At 48.9% G+C, this 14,905-nt stretch overlaps 1 protein-coding gene across 1 annotated transcript; it reads left to right on the forward strand.

The window, feature by feature from the left end:
- Positions 1–8,937: 8,937 nt before the first annotated feature.
- LOC147116829 (zona pellucida sperm-binding protein 4-like) lies at positions 8,938–12,845 on the forward strand. Its single transcript, XM_085987089.1, has 9 exons — positions 8,938–9,167; positions 9,707–9,885; positions 10,043–10,140; positions 10,216–10,349; positions 10,436–10,625; positions 10,869–11,016; positions 11,168–11,240; positions 11,842–11,952; positions 12,025–12,845. Exons 1-9 carry the CDS (start codon positions 8,945–8,947, stop codon positions 12,174–12,176), a joined length of 1,308 nt encoding a protein of 435 aa, XP_085843215.1. The 5' UTR covers positions 8,938–8,944; the 3' UTR covers positions 12,177–12,845.
- Positions 12,846–14,905: the final 2,060 nt, after the last annotated feature.

Raw genomic sequence — 14,905 nt, forward strand, 5'->3', positions numbered from 1 at the left:
AGTCAAATCCCACATCATGCCTTTGGGTGAAGAGAAATCTATCGCCTCTGCATCACGCACCTTGAACAAGGCCGAGAGTAACTATGCGCAGATCGAGCGCGAGGCCTTGGGAATCGTTTTTGGAATTCGAAAATTTCATCAGTACCTGTTTGGGAGAAGGTTCACACTCCTGACAGACCACCGTCCATTGACTTCAATCTTCGGGCCCCACACCGGAATTCCGTCTCTCGCTGCAAGCAGGATGCAAAGGTGGGCTTTACTGTTGTCAGGACACACATACGACATCAAATATCGCAAATCAGACTTGCACGGCAACGCAGGCGGTCTCTCGAGGCTACCCTTGCCTGTTACTCCCCCAGAGCCTCGTCAGATAGACATCTTCTACTTTAGACAAGTGGAGGGAGCACCTGTCACTGCAGTTCAGGTGCGAAGGTACACCCGCAACGATCCAGTCCTGTCTGAGGTAATGGACGATGTCATTCGAGGGAGAGCTATAGGAGATTCTCCTAGTTTGAAACCTTACGTTTCAAAAAGAAATGAGCTCTCCATCCAGGCAGGTTGTCTTCTTTGGGGACGCCGTGTCATCATTCCGCCACCTCTGAGGGAATCTATACTGCAACAACTTCATACAGGCCACAGTGGGATGGTTCGGATGAAGGAAATGGCAAGAAGCTACTTCTGGTGGCCAGGTCTCAATGGGAATATTGAGGAGAAAGCCAAAACATGTTCCCCATGTCAAAGGGTCCAGAATGTTCCACAGCTGGCAACCCTACACCCTGGGATTGGCCTGCAGAAGTGTGGCAGCGAGTACATGTGGACTTCGCCGGTCCTTTCGAAGAGAAGATGTTTATGGTGGTTGTAGATGCTCGTAGCAAGTGGCCGGAGGTCGCTGTAATGAGGTCTACCATGGCAGAGAAAACAACTGAGAAACTTGGTGAGATGTTCAGCCGTTATGGCTCACTGGAACAACTCGTAAGTGACAACGGTCCACAATTTGTATCACAGGAGTTTGCAACCTTCCTGCATGTGAATGGTGTCCAACACATCAGGTCTGCGCCCTATCATCCCTCTACTAACGGCCAGGCAGAAAGGTTCATGCAAACTTTGAAGCACGCCTTGAAGGCATCGCAAGGTCAGGACACAATCCACCAACGTCTGAACAGCTTCCTGTTGTCCTACAGGAACGAGCCGCATGCCACAACCAAAACTTCCCCCGCTTCGCTCATGATGAAGAGGCAGTTGCGGACAAGTTTTGACTTACTCAAACCTCCAAGGGCAGAGCAGGTTGTCCATCGTCAACAACAAGCTCAAGTTGAAAAGAGAGAGAAAAGAGCCAAGGAGAGACGGTTTCATCCGGGAGAGCACGTCCTAGCTCGAAACTACACCACTGGACCGAAATGGGTTCCTGCTACGGTGATCGTGCAGACGGGCCCTGTGTCTTACACGGTTGAGACTGCGGAGGACGTCGTCTGGAGAAGACACACAGATCAACTGTTGGTAGGAGCAGAGACAGCCACAGAGGCTCCAACGGCTGTTTGGCCTGAACTGTTTCCGGATGATACCGCAAACCAGCATCCTTTGCCACAGTGCTCTTCTCCAACACAGGAAGTCAAAGAGACTGTTCCACCTGTGCAAACTCCTGACTTTCGACTGACACAGGCACCTTCTCCATCCAGGCCTGTGTCAATGCCTACTGCTGTGGAAGCCAGCGATGACCGCCGGTATCCTGTCAGAGAGCGGCGGCCTCCAAGACGCTTGGATCTGTAGGCTTAGTGACTTACCCACAAGACTGGGGCAGAATAAACCCCAGGGTAAAGTCAGGGGTTGAGGCAGTCTACCTCTACCCTAGGTTCGTTGAGTGCAATGAAAGTAACTTACCTGTTGAGGAATAATGTGGACCTTCCATTTAAGAGGGGAGGAAATGTTATGTATTTTGTGTTCTCCTCCCACCTGTGGTGCCGCTGTCACAGGAGATAAATGGTTGGGTGTTCTCTGTTAAGTTTAGCTCTCTTTGTTCGGAACTTTCCAGAACTTCCTTTCCTTCCAATAAAGCACTTCATGTTTGAATCTCTGAGTCCTAAATTGTGTCTAGGTAGAAAGGTACCGACACAACAACGCCCACATCCCATCAATGAATTAAAAAAAAGATAGTCGCCGGTACCGCAGCCTCATCTACAGCAGCGCCCCCCTCGCAGACAGTCGCCGGTACTGCAGCCTGATCTTCAGCAGCGCCCCCTCGCCGACAGTCGCCGGTACTGCAGCCTCATCTACAGCAGCGCCCCTCGCAGACAGTCATAGAAACATAGAAGATAGGAGCAGGAGTAGGCCATTCGGCCCCTCGAGCCTTCTCCGCCATTCAATGAGATCATCGCTAATCATCCAAATTCAGTACCCTGTCCCTTCCTTCTCCCCATATCCCTTGATCCCTTTAGCCTTAAGAAATATATCTAAATCCTTCTTGAATATATTTAATGAATTGGCCTCCACTGCCTTCTCTGGTAGAGAATTCCACAGGTTCACCACTCTCTGGGTGACGAAATTCCTCCTCATCTCTGTCCTAAATGGCTTACCCCTTATCCTTAGACTGAGACCCCTGGTTCTGGACTCCCCGGCCATCGGGAACATCCTTCCTGCATCTAGTCTGTCTAGTCCTGTCATAATTCTATAAGTTTCAATGAGATCCCCTCTCATTCTTCTAAACTCCAGCGAGTATAAGCCCAATCGACCCAATCTCTCCTCATATGTCATTCCTGCCATCCCAGGTATCAGTCTGGTGAATATTCACTGCACTCGCTCCATGGCAAGAACATCCTCCCTCAGATAAGGCGACCAAAACTGCACACAATACTCAAGGTGTGGTCTCACCAAGGCCCTGTACAACTGCAGCAAGACATCCTTGTTCCTGTACTCGAACCCTCTCGCTATGAAGGCCAACATACCATTTGCCTTCTTAACCGCCTGCTGCACCTGCATGCTTACCTCCAGCGACTGTTGCACAGGGGCACCCAGATCTCGTTGCACTTCCCCTTCTCCCAATCTATTGCCGTTCAGATAATAATCTGCCTTCCTGTTTTTGCCACCAAAGTGGATAACCTCGCATTTATTCACATTATACTGCATCTGCCATGCTTTTCACAGAATCACAGAATCACAGAAACCCCACAGTGCAGATAGAGGCCATTTCGGCCCATCGAGCCTGCACCGACACATATCCCACCCGATCCCCGTAACCCCTACACCGACACATATCCCACCCGATCCCCGTAACCCCTACACCAACACATATCCCACCCTATCCTTGTAACCCCACGTATTTAATCCCCCTAACAATAAGGGTCAATTTATCATAGCCAATCAACCTAACCCGCACATCTTTGGACTGTGGGAGGAAACCGGAGCACCCGGAGGAAACCCACGCAAACACGGGGAGAATGTGCAAACTCCACACAGATGGATCTTTTGCCCAATCACCTCTTCCTCCTCCTCTATGTCTGACTCGGACACAGTGTCAGCTTGAGGGGCCGCCTGCTCACCTGGCGAGTCACCATCTGAAAGCAGGGAGGCACAAGAGTTGCTTTAGAGTGAGGACAGGGCGGCAGCGAGGGAGGCATGAGAGCTGCTGTGCACTGCATTGGTTCGATAGTGGCAAAGGATGCTGGTGTGAGGCGCAAGTGGAAAGGGAGAGGTCAAAAAGGTGATGACCTTACCATTGGTGCCCAGAACAGGGTCAGCATCTCCAGTGGCGACGGGGCCACTCAGCCGGCCTGCCATGATCTGCTCCACTCTCTGCTCGAGGTCGCTCAGCTGTTTCAGGTCAGGACGGCCTCCCCCGGTCTGTCGCTGCTGTCTTCTGTTATGCGCCAGCTTGGACTGCAAGAGAAAGGACCGCCTCTAAGTGCAGTGTCAAGCCCTGATATTGCCCGCACTGCCTCCCATGGTCGAATAGCCCTGACAGTGTCTAAAGTCCTGAATGTGCAAGTGCTTTTCATGACAGTCCCATAGCTGCTGGATGAGGGCTGGCCATTAGAGCTTTCAGACTCGTTTGGCCATAAAGTGAGGTGCACATGCAGGGATGAGGAGAATACTGGAAAGGGTACTCACCCTGACAACCCGCGTGAGGACGTTGAATTTTTTCCGGCACTGGGTTGGTGTCCTGCCAACCACGCTGTTGGACATGACCTTGTTTGCCACATCCCTCCATGCTTTCCAATATTCGGAGGGCAGCGGCCTCCTGCCACCCTCAGGGAAGAGGATATGGCACCTGCGGTCCTCTGCACCAACCAGCATCCTCAGGTCACCCTCGCCGAAGTGCTGCACTCTCTCCCTGGCCTTCTCCATTCTCCTGGGCATGGAGCTGTTCCAGAAGCAGTGTTCAGGCCTTGCCTTAGGGCTGCAGTGTGCAGGGCGTGGCAGCCAAGCAATTCCACCCTCCCCCTTTAAGTGCTGACCGGCGCCTGACTGTCTGCCCTCAATGAGCAACTCGCCGCACCTGCGCTGCGCCCACCCTCAGTGTTTGCGCCCTGGATCGCCGGCTTAGCGCCTAATGATAGTCGTGCATCGCCTGCTTTAGCGCAGCAGCAACCTCTTGGGGCGATGCAACTGAATATCGGCGAAGGTGGTGCTAAGTTGCGCCGGGCGCAAAAGTTAGCGAACGCCATGCCGTAGCGCCCCAAACGTGGCTATACTGAATTTCTAGGCCTTGGTGTCTAAATTCTATTGGTGCTGCCTCCTTAAGAGGGACATTTGTGGAGCTGACTCTTCTTATTACTGGCAATTGCCAATTTAAAGTCAACTACAATTTCCACACTTTTGTACTCTACACCTCTATTTATGAAGCCCAGAATCCCGTAAGCCTTTTTAACTGCTTTCTCAACCTGTCCTTCCACCTTCAACGATTTGTGCACACATACCCCCAGGTCTCTCTGTTCCTGCACCCCCTTCAGGATTGTACCAGTTAGTTTATATGTCCTCTCCTCATTCTTTCTAACAAAATGTATCGCTTCACACTTTTCTGCGTTAAATTTCATCTGCCACGTGTCCGCCCATTTCACCTGCCTGTCTATGTCTTCCTGACTTCTATCACTCTCCTCCTCACTGTTCACTATACTTCCAAGTTTAGTCTCATCTGCATATTTTGAAATTGTGCTCTGTACACCCACGTCCAAGTCATTAATATGTATCAAGAAAAGCAGTGGTCCTAGAAACGACCCCTTAGGATCACCACTGTATACCTTCCTCCAGTCCAAAAAATAACCGTTCACCACTACCCTCTGTTTCCTGTCACTCAGCCAATTCTGTATCCATGTCCACTGTCCCTTTTATACCATGGGCTTCAACTTTGCTGGCAAGCCTATTATGTGGCACTTTGTCGAACGCCTTTTTGAAATCCATGTTCACTACGTCAACTGTATTACCCTCATCAATCCTCGCTGTTGCCTCATCAAAGAACTCGTGAAGTTAGTTAAACACGATTTGCCTTTAACAAATCCGTGCTGGCTTTCCTTAATTAAACCACACTTGTCCAAGTGACTGTTAATTTTGTCCCTGATTACCGTTTCTAAAAGCTTCCCCACTACCGAGGTCAAACTGAATGGCCTGTAGTTGCTGGGTTTATCTTTACACACTTTTTTGAACAAGGGAATAAAATTTGCAGTTCTCCAGTCCTCTGGCACCACCACCGTATCTAAGGAGGATTTGACGATTATGGCCAGTACCACCGCGATTTCCTCCCTAAATTCCCGCAGCATCCTAGGATGCATCCCATCCACTCCTGGTGATTTATCTACTTTAAATACAGCCAGCCTTTCTAATACCACTTTTTTATTAATTTTTATCCTATCAACTATCTCCACTACCTCCTCCTTTACTATGCCTGTGGCAGCATCCTCTTCCTTGGTGAAGACAGATGCAAAGTATTCATTTAGTACCTCAGCCATACCTTCTGCCTCCATGAATAGGTCTCCTTTTTGGTCCCTAATCGGCCCCATCACTCCTCTTACTACCCTTTTACTACTTATATGCCTATAGAAGACTTTTGGATTACCTTTTATGTTGGCTGCCATTCTATTCTCATACCCTCTCTTTTCCCGTCTTATTTGATTTTTCACTTCTCCTCTGACCTTTCAATATATAGCCAGATTCTCAGATGCATTTGCAACTTGACATCTGTCATACACACTCTTTTTTCTGCTTCATCATATTCTCTATCTCTTTCATCATCCAGCGAGCCCTGACTTTAGTTGCCCTGCATTTCCCCCTCGTTGGAAAGTTCCTCAACTGCACCTGAACTATTTCCTCTTTAAAGGCAGCCTTTTGTTTATTACAGTTTTGCCTGCCAATCTTTGATTCCAGTTGACGAGGGCCAGATCCATTCTCATCCCACTGAAATTGCATTTCCCCCTGTTAAACATTTTTACTCTAGATTGCTCCCTGTCCTTTTTCATAGCTAACCAAAACCTTCTGATATTATGATCACTGTTCCCTAAATGTTCACCTATTGAAACTTGCTCCACCTGACCAAACTCATTCCCCAGTCTGGAGTACAGTTACGTTGAAAGACTGAAGAAGCTGGCGTTGTTCTCCTTGGAGCAGAGAGAATTGAGAGGAGATTTGATAGAGGTGTTCAAATCCATGAGGGGTGTGGACAGAGTAGATAGAGAGAAACTGTTCCCATTGGCAGAAGGGTGGAGAACCGGAGGACACAGATTTAAGGTGATTGGCAAAAGAACCAAAGGCCACGTAAGAAAGACTTTTTTACACAGCGAGTGGTTAGGATTTGGAATGTTCTCCCTGAAAGGGTGGTGGAGGCAGATGCAATCACAGCTTTCAAAAGGGAGTTGGATAAGTATCTGAAGGGAAGAAATGTGCAGGGCTACGGGGAAAGGGCGGGGGAGTGGGACTGGCTGAAGTGCTCTTGCAGAGAGCCGGCACGGGCTCGACGGGCCGAGTGGCCTCCTTCCCCGCTGTAACCATTCTATGATTCGATGGTTCTATGACCATGTGCTGTAACTTTGAAAAAGGTTAAAAGGAAATTGAACAAATTAAATTAAAGTACTGTTCCTTATGGTGATGCAGCACTCCAGTCCCTGCGGTGCCCACCGGTCTCGGAAGGCCTCGCGCGTGCCGGCGGACACCGCGTGCTCCATCTCCAGGGCCAGCCAGGGGTGAACGTGGCCGCGGAAGGGAGGCAGGCAGTCGGGCCGAACGACCCACTGGACCGCCCGCTGCCTGGACCAGTTAATGGCCACTTTGGCGCCCAGGAGCAGTCCCACGAGGAGGTCCGCCGACCTGCCCGCTCCCTTCCGCACCGGGTGACCGAAGATCAGGAGCGTGGGACTGAAGTGCAGCCAATAATCGAGGAGCAGCCCCTTCAAATTCGCTCCCCAGGATGGAGGTCGGCATCCTATTGGGTGAGCGTGAGGCCTGTCTGGACAGATGAACGAACGCACGCATGCACGCAGGGAGACAAATGACACGCACGCACGCAGACATTCACGATGGAATTTACACTTGAGCGAACGAACAGAGGAATGAATGACTGAATGATTCAGCGATGCCAGTAGGACTGGCGAATACGGGTTCTTTCTTTTCTTGGTTTATTAAACAGTGGCAGTTTGTACTGTAAACATTATTGATTTACCTGTAAAAATGTATTATTGTATTTATATTTGTGGTAAACCACTGTTATTGTATATTGTTACCTCTGGGTGGCACTGTGTACCAAGGCATGCCTCAGCTGACTCCGCCCACATGACCAGTTATAAAGGTGGGGGTTTCGCCGACTCACTTCCTTCTTGGAACCAGCCACCCACGAGAGGCATGCTCTGTTCTCTAGTTAATAAAAGCCTTTTCATCACCTTCCTGATTCATCGTCTTTTATGGAGTAATTGATAAGCGTATCAATATTGTTGACCATTAAGCTGTTTTCGAGGCTTTATCCTTTTTATTGTGGTCAATGAATGTAATGGATTTACTATGTAACTGATGAGTTGCATAAGTAATGTTGTACATGAATATTAAAATTTTAAAACAGGACAGCAGGTAATACCAAGCAAAAATGAAGAGTTACTACATTGCCAATAGGACTGGCGTAAAATTGTTTTTCACTATGGGTACCTGTACTGTTAATATTGTTGATTTGTCTGTAAAATTTACCACTGCATTTGTACTGTTAGTCCTAAAGCTGTTTTTAAGGCTTTGTTTTATTGCGGCTAATGAATGTAATGGATTTACTATGTAATTGATGAGTTGTGACAAGTACTACCATATTGAAAAAATGTATTATTTTATTTGTATTGTTAATCTTAAAGTTGATTTTTTGTTAAAATTAGCCTTATTGTGGTTAATGAATGTAATGGATTTATTATGAAGTTGATGTATTGTAATAAGTATTACCAGATTTAAATAAAAGATTAGTACTACCATATTGAAAAAATGTATTATTTTATTTGTATTGTTAATCTTAAAGTTGATTTTTTGTTAAAATTAGCCTTATTGTGGTTAATGAATGTAATGGATTTATTATGAAGTTGATGTATTGTAATAAGTATTACCAGATTTAAGTAAAAGATTAGTACTACCATATTGAAAAAATGTATTATTTTATTTGTATTGTTAATCTTAAAGTTGATTTTTTGTTAAAATTAGCCTTATTGTGGTTAATGAATGCAATGGATTTATTATGAAGTTGATGTATTGTAATAAGTATTACCAGATTTAAATAAAAGATTAGTACTACCATATTTAAATAAATATGTTCGACACAAAAAAAGAAAAAAATAAGTTTAAACAAGGCCCCAATATCTCCGTGTGCCCCGTGGGAATGCGGGTTCACATGGGGAGCCCGTGGGCCAATGAGACCATTCATTTACTGCCGGTTAAACAGGGGATAAAAAGGGGGAGTCGGCTCTACAGCCTCACTTACCTGGGAGCCTTGCTTGTTAGAATGGAGGGGCTGCGGGTTCTGGGCTTGTTCTTTCTTACAATCTGTTCATCTCAGCCGCCCTCTCTCCTTCTCCCCGCCGATCAATGTTGGCTGTCTCCCAAATTCCGCCAAGACTGCGGGTTTGGGGGAATTGAAGGCAGTGAGTGTGTGCGGAGAGGCTGCTGCTTTGATGCCGGGAGCCGGGATGTGCCGCCGTGTTTCTATTCACTCCACAATCTGCCAGGTGGGTGTATTCTCGGCTCGCCTCTATTCTGGGCCAGGGCTTCCCAGGACCAGTCGCAATCCAACTGCACTGGGGATTCCCTGGACAGTATCCTCTCTCTCCTCCTGTCCTGAAACATCAGCTGGAGTCTCCAACCTCTCCAGTCCGGGAGCTGGCGGGTTTAGGAACTGTGTTCAGTTCTACAGTTTGAAAGTCTGATCATTGAGATCCTGACCCAGGATCTCTCCTTCCTTCTCTATGCGACTTGGGACTTCTGATGGTTGAATTGCGCCCCAGGATAGGAGGGCAGAGTGAAGATCAGTCCCTGGCTGGCACTGACCGGACAGGCTGTGGATTTGATGCCGGTCTTGTGTAACCAGTCCAGTAGGGATGGAGTTGGTGACCCGTCCCCATTAGATGGAGAATTGGGGAGTGGAGGGGGAGAGAAGGAAACTAGAAGCTGGTGCTGAGCTGGGCGGAGTTTCTCCCCCTCCCGGTAACGGTTCCCTTGCCATTCCCCGTGCAGCAACTAACCGCCTTTCATTGACTCTCTCCTGCAGTGTGCACCAAGGATGGGCGGGTCCTGATCGCCATCTCCAAGGATTTGACGCTGCCTCCTGTAAACCTGACAACGGTCCATCTGAAGAATGGACACGGAGCGGAGTGCAGTCCCACCGTGGCCTCTGCAGACACTGTGCTCTTTCAGTTCGCAGTCACTGAGTGTGGCACTACTCAGCGGGTAGGTATTGTGGGCCGGGAGCCCCATCAATGGCTGTCAGTCGGGTGGGAAAGAGGGGGTCTAAAGGGCAATGGGGGCCCTTAAAGACACTACATGTGATAAGGCAATGGCAGACTTGCTCAATTTCTCTGTAATGATGGTCTTCTGTCTCTTGTAGCTGGACGGGGTGAACGCCGTCTATGAAACGGATGTGTTGGGTCAGTTTGAGATCTTGGATGGAGCTTTGGGATCGGTGACCCGGGACAGCCCCTTCAGGTGAGACTGGGAGCACATGGAGCGGGTAGAGAAGGTGAGGAGCTGAATTCTCCAGCCGTGTCCGTTCTCTTGCAGGCTCCATGTCCAGTGCAGTTACAAGGGGAGCCAGGAGTCTGAATTGCAGGTGAAGCCCAGAGTTTACAGCCTTTCTCCGCCACTGCCTGCCACTGAGGCCGGGATCCTGGTTCTGGAGCTGAGAATAGCGAGAGGTAGCGAGTGCTGCTGATGGTTAGTGTCCAACTTCAGGCGCTCTCTCTCCAAATAGTGGCCGTCCTTCATCGTCTTCTCTTTCCAGATGGTGGCTACCGGAGCTGGTACGTGGCCAGTGACTACCCGATCCTGAGAGTGCTCCGGGACCCCGTGTTTGTGGAGGTTCGAGTCCTGAACCGGAACGATCCGTCCCTTGTGCTGGTGCTCAATGACTGCTGGGCGACCCCCACCCCCGAGCCGCATTCGGGCCTCCGATGGGACCTCCTGGTGGGCAGGTAAGGCAGCGAGTGAGGGACCTTGGGGCAGGCTGGTGATCGGGGAGGGGGGCGACATGGACTGGGTGAAGGAACGGCCAATAATCAAACCAATCTGAGCTCCAGGTTGACGATTGATGACTTGAATGGACTGGTTTCTTTATCTCGTCTAATCTCGGGACTTTGCTTTGATGTGCCGCTGTAACTCTGTAGTTGGGAGTTCCAGGTGCCCTCTCCATATAACCCGCTCTTTCTCTGTTCCAGGTGCCCCTTTACTGGAGACAATTACAAAACCCGCCTCCTCCCGGTAGACGCCGCTTCCCATTCGCCGTTCCCAACTCACCAGAATCGGTTTGTAGTCAGCACTTTCGCTTTCTGGGACCGAGTTTCGGGCCGGGCTCTGAGCGGGGAGGTGAGTTTCCTTCAGTCTTGCTCTCTTGGTTGAACTTGTTCCCTGGGTCTTGCTCACAGTGAGGAGGCCCCTGTTGACCCTTTGACTGTAGAAGCATGAATCTCCTGACTGGGAGCTGTGGCACTGACCACACCGCACTGTCTCTTTCCAGGTTCACTTCCACTGCAGTGCTGAAGTTTGCTTCCCTTCCACCCGAGAGAACTGCACGGCTCCCTGCAGCCCCAGTAAGTAGCTGGGATCTGACTAGAAACTGAACCCTGATGGGGAAGGGTGGGTGTGGGGCATCTGGACACTGGGCCCAACAGTGGGCACAGGAGCAGTGTCCTCAATCTGCCCGCTCAACTCTATCCCAGTTAGTCTACAGCAGGATGGCAATCTGGCTCAGCGGCTCTGAGCACATCTTGCACTGGTTCTGAATGGAATCCACCTCTGGCCTTGAACATTGATCCAGCATCCTGCTGTCACCAGGAGTTCCAGGGTGGAACTGAACCGATATCTGGGGGCGGGGAGACCTGGGCAATGTGTGTCTGTCCAGTGTAACCGCTCGTCAAACTCGTGCTTAAAACGGGTCTCTTTCCCCAGGAGACCAGCCTGGCCATTGGACCCGTCAACGGCTGCAAACTTTGCCGGGTTGATGCGGCTCCTTCTGAGAATCAGGAGTGAATCTTAGTCTGACAGTGAGGGAACAGTGTTTAACTACAGTCCAATCTCTCCGGTACTCACTGCCCGAGGGTTTTTGCGTTGGGCCATCGGATTGTACACCTGATTCAGCGCTTCAGACAGCTGCACATTGAATTGCCCACCTTGAACTCTTGTCTCCCCCAGAGAGGCGAAGAAGCGCCGATGACCGGGTTGGGTCCTTGGTGACCTCTGATGGAGCCATCATTTTCCTGGAAGATGAGAGATTGGCTGCTGGGATCCACCAGGAAGAGAAAGGTAAAGGAGGCCCCTGCTACTGTCTAGTGATGGAGTAACTGGTGCCTATCTAACCCTCCCTTCTCCCCACAGATGCTGCTGCTGATTCCCCCTCCCGTGTTCTTCCTGGAGCAGCGGTTGGGGTAGCTCTGCTCTCCGTGGCCCTGTTGGTCGGGACTGTTGCCATGTGGAAAATGGACCATCGCCGCAGGGTGGGCTCCGAGAGCAGCTCCATGGAAATGTAGATGTGTCTGTTGGACAATAAAACCCTGTTATACATGAACCCTGATCTTGTGTTCATAGAATCAGAGAATGGCCTCCTTCTGTGCTGTCACCATTGAGCCCGTGCCTGCTGTTTGCAAGAGCACTTCAGCTAGTCCCACTCCTCGGCCCTTTCCCTGTAGCCCTGCAATTTATTTCTTTCAGTAACTTATCCAATTCCCTTTTGAAATCCACGATTTAATCGGCCTCCACCAACCTTTCAGACCGTGCATTCCAGTTATTAACCACTCCGAGTAAAAAAACAAAAAAAGGATTTTCCTCATGTCTCCTTTGGATCTTTTACAACTAACGTTCAATCTGTGTCCTCTGGCTCTGGCCCGTTCTGCCAATGGCGACAGTGCCCCTCTATCTACTGTCTCGACGCCTCATGCTTTTGAAAACCTCTCAAATCTGCTCTCTGAACCTTCTCTGCTCTAAGAACCCCAGCTTCTCTCGCCATCCATGTAACTGACCTCCTCATCCCTGGAATCATTCTTCCATGCACCCTCTCGAGGGCCGTCACATCATTCCCAAAGAGCGCTGCCCAGAATTGGACACAATACTCCAGTTGAGGCCAAACCAGTGTTTTCTAAAAGTTCATTTCCTTGATTTTTGTACTCCATGCCTCTACTTGTAAAGCCCAGTATCCCATATGCTTTTTTAATTGCTTTTTCAACCTGCCCTGCCGCCTTCAATGATTTGTGCACACATACTCCCAGGTCTCTCTGTTCATGCAGCCACTTTAGGATTGTACCCTTTAGTTTATATTGCCTGTCTTCGTTCTTCCTACCAAATGTTTCACTTTGCACGTTTGTTAAATTTCATCTGTCTGCCCATTCCACCAGCCTGGCTGTCTTGGAGTCTATCACACTCCTTTCCCTGCCCCTGTACTTGCTTAAACTCTGTTACATCACTAACTTTTACCCATTCTGATGAAAGGTCATTGACCTGAAACATTAACTCTGTTTCTCTCCACAGAGGCTGCCTGACCTGCCTATTTCCTGCTTTTATTCAACCACTATTTGGGTTGTTTTGGGCCTCGCTAGACCGGCAGTGGGAAGCTCACTCCTGGTCTTCAGCAGCTGCTCTGAACAGCCTTCCAGCATCCGTCTGGAATCCAGTTCCAGTATCGATCAAAACTCCAGTCAATTCAATAAAGCAGTCGGGGGAGTATTAGCACATCAATTGAGGGTGGAGGTGTCGTGGCCTTTCTTATCCTTACTGATCTGGAACTGTAGGAAGCACTAATCCAGTCACCCCACTCAATGTGGGGTGTGATGCCCACAGTGCGGAGTGGAACTCCTGCACAAGAGGCATTCCCCAGAATCACTGGTGTCTGAAGGAGCCTTTATTGTGGGGACAACCTCTACAGGAAGTCGGGGATTGAGGGTAGGTCATTATCAGTTGGCTAGTCTAGTTTCAGTTGCTGAGAAACTAGTTTTGACAATACAGGATACTTTGAGTTTGACTTTGGAGAATCCGGAGTTAACAATGATCAGTCGGCAGAGATTTCCCAAAGCCAGGTGGTGCTTGAGCTGCTGCACAGAACTCTGACAGGAGTATTGATGAAAGAAATGCTCTGCTTTTCATTGATCTAGTTTCAAGATGTGGCCTGAATTATGGAAAGATGATGGTTACAGAAGCAAAGCCACTGTGGCACATGGTTAGTGGTAATGGGGCAGAGGCCCCATGTTTCACCCACTGACAAGTGCCGGTAGATCCATAGTGGGGACTGTGTGGGGCTTCTGCAAGACCCACAGCAATGATGCAGATTGAAAAATTTCAATCCAAGCCCCCCAAACTGGGACTGTGGGTAGTGTGTTCTGGGCCATGGATTGTCCAGGATCATGGGTCAGTGGCACATTGGGTTCAATGTAGGGAAAGGTGAAGTATTGCATCTTCAATACATGGAAGGAGTGCACTAAATGTGGTTGAGCAAGAATAATGTTGCTGTCAAATACAAAGTTAGAATGTAATTCAGCTGCCTTGGTCCTTGGTCCCTCTTCATTGAACTCAACATGGCACTTGGAAAATAATAACAGGATTGGGCAGAGTCAACACAGATTTGAAGGAAATCATGTTTGACAAATCTGTTGGAGATTTTTGAGGTTGTAACTAGCAGAATAGTTAAGGGGGAACCAGTGGATGTGGTGTATTTGGCTTTTCAGCAGACATTTGCTAAGGTGCCACAGTAGGTTATTAAACAAAATTAGAGCTCATGGGATTGGGGGTAATATACTAGCATGGATTGAGGCTTGGTTAATGGACAGAAAACAACAGCAATAAACAGGTCATTTTGGGGATGGCAGGTTGTAACTAGTGGGGTACCGCAAGGATCGGTGCTTGGGCCTCAGCTATTCACAATCTAATCAATGATTTGGATGAGGAACCAAATAGAATATATCCAGGTTTGCTGATCTAAAGCTGGGTGAGAACTAAGTTGAGGAGGATGCAAGGAGGCTTCAAGGGGATTTAGACAGGCTTAGTGAGTGGGCGAGAACATGGCAAATGGAATATAATGTAGAGAAATGTGAAGTTAACCAATGGAGCAATTGGGGATATGTTTGTTCAGAGGGACCTGGGTGTCCTTATACACAAATCAGTTAACGTGCTGGAACTGCAAACAATTAGGAAAGCAAATGGTATGTTGGCCTTTATTACAAGAGGATTTGAGTATGAGTGAAGATGGCTTACTGCAATTAAATAGGGCCCT

Source organism: Somniosus microcephalus, chromosome 5, assembly GCF_052327205.1.
Source record: "Somniosus microcephalus isolate GS21.2 chromosome 5, FLI_Smic_1.0, whole genome shotgun sequence".
NCBI lineage: Eukaryota > Metazoa > Chordata > Chondrichthyes > Squaliformes > Somniosidae > Somniosus > Somniosus microcephalus.

Excerpts from the sequence above, each read along its gene's own strand:
- LOC147116829 (XM_085987089.1), top strand. The coding sequence starts at position 8,945 with ATGGAGGGGCTGCGGGTTCTGGGCTTGTTCTTTCTTACAATCTGTTCA. Across the intron at positions 9,886-10,042 it reads AGTGTGGCACTACTCAGCGG|CTGGACGGGGTGAACGCCGT; the intron begins GTAGGTATTGTG and ends TGTCTCTTGTAG. Across the intron at positions 10,626-10,868 it reads TGGGACCTCCTGGTGGGCAG|GTGCCCCTTTACTGGAGACA; the intron begins GTAAGGCAGCGA and ends TCTCTGTTCCAG.